The 3,597-nt window shown below is 58.4% G+C and overlaps 1 protein-coding gene across 14 annotated transcripts in view; it reads left to right on the top strand.

The window, feature by feature from the left end:
- Nucleotides 1-3,387, top strand: part of YBEY (ybeY metalloendoribonuclease) — a 9,548-nt gene extending 6,161 nt beyond the window's left edge. For 6 of the 14 annotated variants that reach the window (XM_023194514.2, XM_023194513.2, XM_023194510.2 and 3 more), the window contains one exon: nucleotides 2,142-2,785. In XM_023194514.2, coding sequence (XP_023050282.1) covers nucleotides 2,142-2,447 — 306 coding nt within the window. In that variant the 3' untranslated portion in view covers nucleotides 2,448-2,785. Of the gene's footprint in view, nucleotides 1-2,141; nucleotides 2,786-3,192 lie in introns of those variants that run through there. The other 8 variants (XM_023194522.2, XM_023194515.2, XM_023194516.1 and 5 more) reach the window with 3 other exon arrangements.
- Nucleotides 3,388-3,597: the final 210 nt, after the last annotated feature.

Below are 3,597 nucleotides of genomic sequence, written 5' to 3'. Positions count from 1 at the left end.
GTTAGCCAGGATGGTCTCGATCTCCTGACCTTGTGATCCGCCCGTCTCGGCCTCCCAAAGTGCTGGGATTACAGGCTTCAGCCACCGCGCCCGGCCTATAAATGATTTTTGTCCACTGATTCCACCTCTGGGTGGAGCCACAGGATCAGCTGAGTCATAAGTCTCAGGTCCAGGTGGAGTCTGTAGGTTGCCAGAACTCAAAAGTCTGAAAAACATCCCAAAAGACCATTCTTAGGTTCTACTATTGACGTTATCTTATTGGGGAGCAATTGGGGCAGTCACAAATCTTGTGACCTCTGGCTGCATGACTCCTGAGCAGCAAGGAATTATAGCAAGGCAAGCTGGGGAAGCAAGACCTGCTGGCTGGTTCTCTTCAGGACACCTACATCTGAGCAGAATTCAGGCCCCTCCCATTATCCTAATCTTGTGGCCCTTCACTAGCTTTACAGAGGTGGTTTCAGTCCTGAGCAAGGAGGGGATTCGTTTTAGGGAGGGATGATTACTATTCCTGATTTAAAGTTAAACTCTAGATTAAATTCCTCCCATAGTTAACTTGGCCTGTACCCAGGACTGAGTGGGGACAGCCAACCTGTGAGACTAGAAGTGAGGTGGAGTCAGCCACGCAAGTTAAACTCTAGATTAAATTCCTCCTGTGGTTAGCTTGGCCTGTGCCCAGGACTGAGATGGAGTCAGCCACGCCAGACTTCTCTGTCATCATCTTTGCACAGGTGGTTTCAGCAGCTTGATGCCAAAAAAAAAAAAAACCAAAAGGTATTCTGAAAAGCCATGTATGAGTGAATCATACTTGACTTGGCCTCCTTTGACTGAACAGCCATGCCCTGAGTCGTCCTTGGGGATCCAAGTGCATCCGTGTGGCTTGAAGCAGAGCTTCCCAGCCAGACCCAGCGTGAAAGGCTGGGACGGCCACACAGGAACCTGGGCCAGGCCCCAACTGCTCCTTCCAGACCTGGGTGGGACGTGCCCGCCACACATACCCTGCTGGCGAAGAGGAAGCTTCTGAGAGTGACAGGAAGTGGCCCAGCCCGAGTTTCAGCCCTGGGATCTCTGTGGCCAGCAGCTGTAGGGAGGATGTGGACATGTGCTTCCATTTTCCCCAAACCTCCTAAGATTCTGTTCCCTGGTCTGCCCCTGGCATTTCTTCCTCGGGCCCAGAGCCCTCTCCGTGGGACTCCCTATTAACCTGAATGGAGGGCCAGCCCACCATCCCAGGACCCCATCATCATGGCCACAGGCCAGGCCAGCTCTGCTCAGGGCTGGCTCTCAGCTGCACCCTCCATCTACCCCACTTTGTCCTTCATGTCTCCAGGCACCTCACACCGGCCCCCAGGATACCCACCTCCCAGGTCTCCCTCCTCCCTCCACCCAAACCCCAGGGAGTGCTACCCTTGTGGCCCATGTGGCTCCATAAGCCCCCTTGGTGCTGTGCCTGCTCAGGGTCCGCAGGCCCGCCCTCCTCTTCCTCCTCCTCCCCCAGCTCTGGGCTCCATCTGGGTGCCCCTCCCCTGTGGGCTTTAATCCAGCCCTGTCTCCAGGAGGACATGGTAACTGTGGGTCTTCCTGAGTCACCAGCAGCTACACCTCCTTCCCCTGTGCCTTCATACCTCTTCTCCACTCCCTGTGCACCAAAGCTCTACCCAGAGTGTTCAGTAGAATCAGGAGCCGCTGGAGGCCCCGCCGTCTAATTGGGGCACTGCCCCTCATGGGGGTTGGGCCTGGGGTGTGGACTGTGCCCTTGCCTCATCCCTCTTAGGGCAGGGAGGCCACCCCAGCCAGTGCCCCACTACTCCCCAACCCCGCGGCACCCACCCCTCCTCACTTCTTCATAATCCACCCCCCTTGTCCATGACTCCTGTGGCTGCACAGCTCCGTCCTGGGGGCCCCTCCCCAGCACAGTGCTGGCCCAAACAGCCATCCACATTGACTGAAGAGTCTGAAAGGGGCTTGCCTGCTTTCTATTTTAGATGGAAGGGAACTGAGGCTGAGTGCCTGTAATTCGGTCTCACAGCAACCCTGGGGTCCTGCAGCCATGTACCAAGAGCAGCCTGTGGCCCTGGGGTGTCCCTGAAGGGGCAGCTTCCTGTGAGGTCATCCTCTGAGCCGGTTTGAAATTATTCTGACAGGTGACGGCCACCCACGGACTCTGTCACTTGCTGGGCTTCACACACAGCACTGAGGCAGAGTGGCAACAGGTAAGGAGCCCATCCTCCCGCTCCCCAGGGGGTGTGTGGGGGAAAGAGGCTGGCCCAGGCCCCTGCCAGCCCCCACCCTTCATCCTGACCACCCCCACAGTAACTGGACCTCAGACCTGCCCTTGGAAAAAGGACTCACAGATGCTTGCTTTCAACACCAGGCTCCCCAGATACTTCCAGCTGAATGTGTTCACTAAGGAAAGCGGTCTGTGTGCAGAGGCCGAGAGCTACAGCTGACACTAGCAAGTGGCGCTTGGTCAAAACGTCCAGTCAGCTAGAGACTAGGCCAGACCCGGGGCGGGGGTGGGAGCTCTGCACCAAGTGAGTTCAAGGTTGGTTTCCTCCAGGCCCAGGCGCTCCCTCTACAGAGGCCCACGCAGGCTCCCGTCCACATGGTTAACACGCACACAATCCAGTGTTGGGGAGAAAACCATCCGCTTCTGTGAAAGTCATGAAAAACCTTTTTCATTAAAAAAAGAAAAAGTTGGCTGGAGGCAGTGGCTCACTCCTGTAATCCCAGCACTTTGGGAGACCAAGGAGGGCAGATCACTCCTGACTGAGGTCAGGAGTTCGGGACCAGCCTGGCCAACATGGTGAAACCCCGTCTCTACTAAAAATACTATAATTAGCCGGGTGTGGTGGCGGGCGCCTGTAATCCCAGCTACTCAGGAGGCTGAGGCAGGAGAATCGCTTGAACCCAGGAGGCGGAGGCTGCAGTGAGCCCTCCTCCCCCCTCCCGCGCTCTCCTTCCCTCTTGCAGCCCCGCTTCTTCTCCCAGCCTGTGGCGGTTCGGGCACTCGCTGAGCTCAGGTCCTGGTTAAGATGCCAGGAGGCGGGTCCCGCCCTTCAGCCTGAGCTGGAGCCGCGCAGGCGGCCAGGTTCCCCCAAACCCTGTGGGAGGGGCGTCCCGAGGAGGCGACCCCTGAGAGTGGGGCGCGGACCCCTTCCCTGGGGAGGGCCCAGCGCGCTTCCTTCCTTCCAGATGTTCCAGAAGGAGAAGGCGGTGCTGGACGAGCTGGGCCGACGCACTGGGACCCGGCTGCAGCCCCTGACCCGGGACCTCTTCGGAGGGAGCTGAAAGCAGGACGGGGGAGGGGTGGAGGCTGCGGGGAGCCGGGGTCCCACACAAATAAATGACGAATGAATACACGAGGGGAACGTCCTCTCATTTCTTTCACAGCATGTCGGGTATTTTTCATTATTGTAAATAAGACGGTTCTGAGCCGTGGCATCCATAGGGCGTCCGGAGTTCCGGGAACGCGTGGCCCCCGCCTGGCAGCAACACGCAGCACTCGCCTCCTGCCCTTCCCGGGGGTCCCTGCCCGGAGCCTGCGCCCTTCCCGGGGGTCCCTGCCCGGAGCCTGCGCCCTTCCCGGGGGTCCCTGCC

The sequence above is a fragment of the Piliocolobus tephrosceles genome, chromosome 19 (genome assembly GCF_002776525.5).
Source record: "Piliocolobus tephrosceles isolate RC106 chromosome 19, ASM277652v3, whole genome shotgun sequence".
NCBI lineage: Eukaryota > Metazoa > Chordata > Mammalia > Primates > Cercopithecidae > Piliocolobus > Piliocolobus tephrosceles.
Note: the sequence above shows the minus strand (reverse complement) of the source record. Positions and strands in the feature narration are given on the sequence as shown.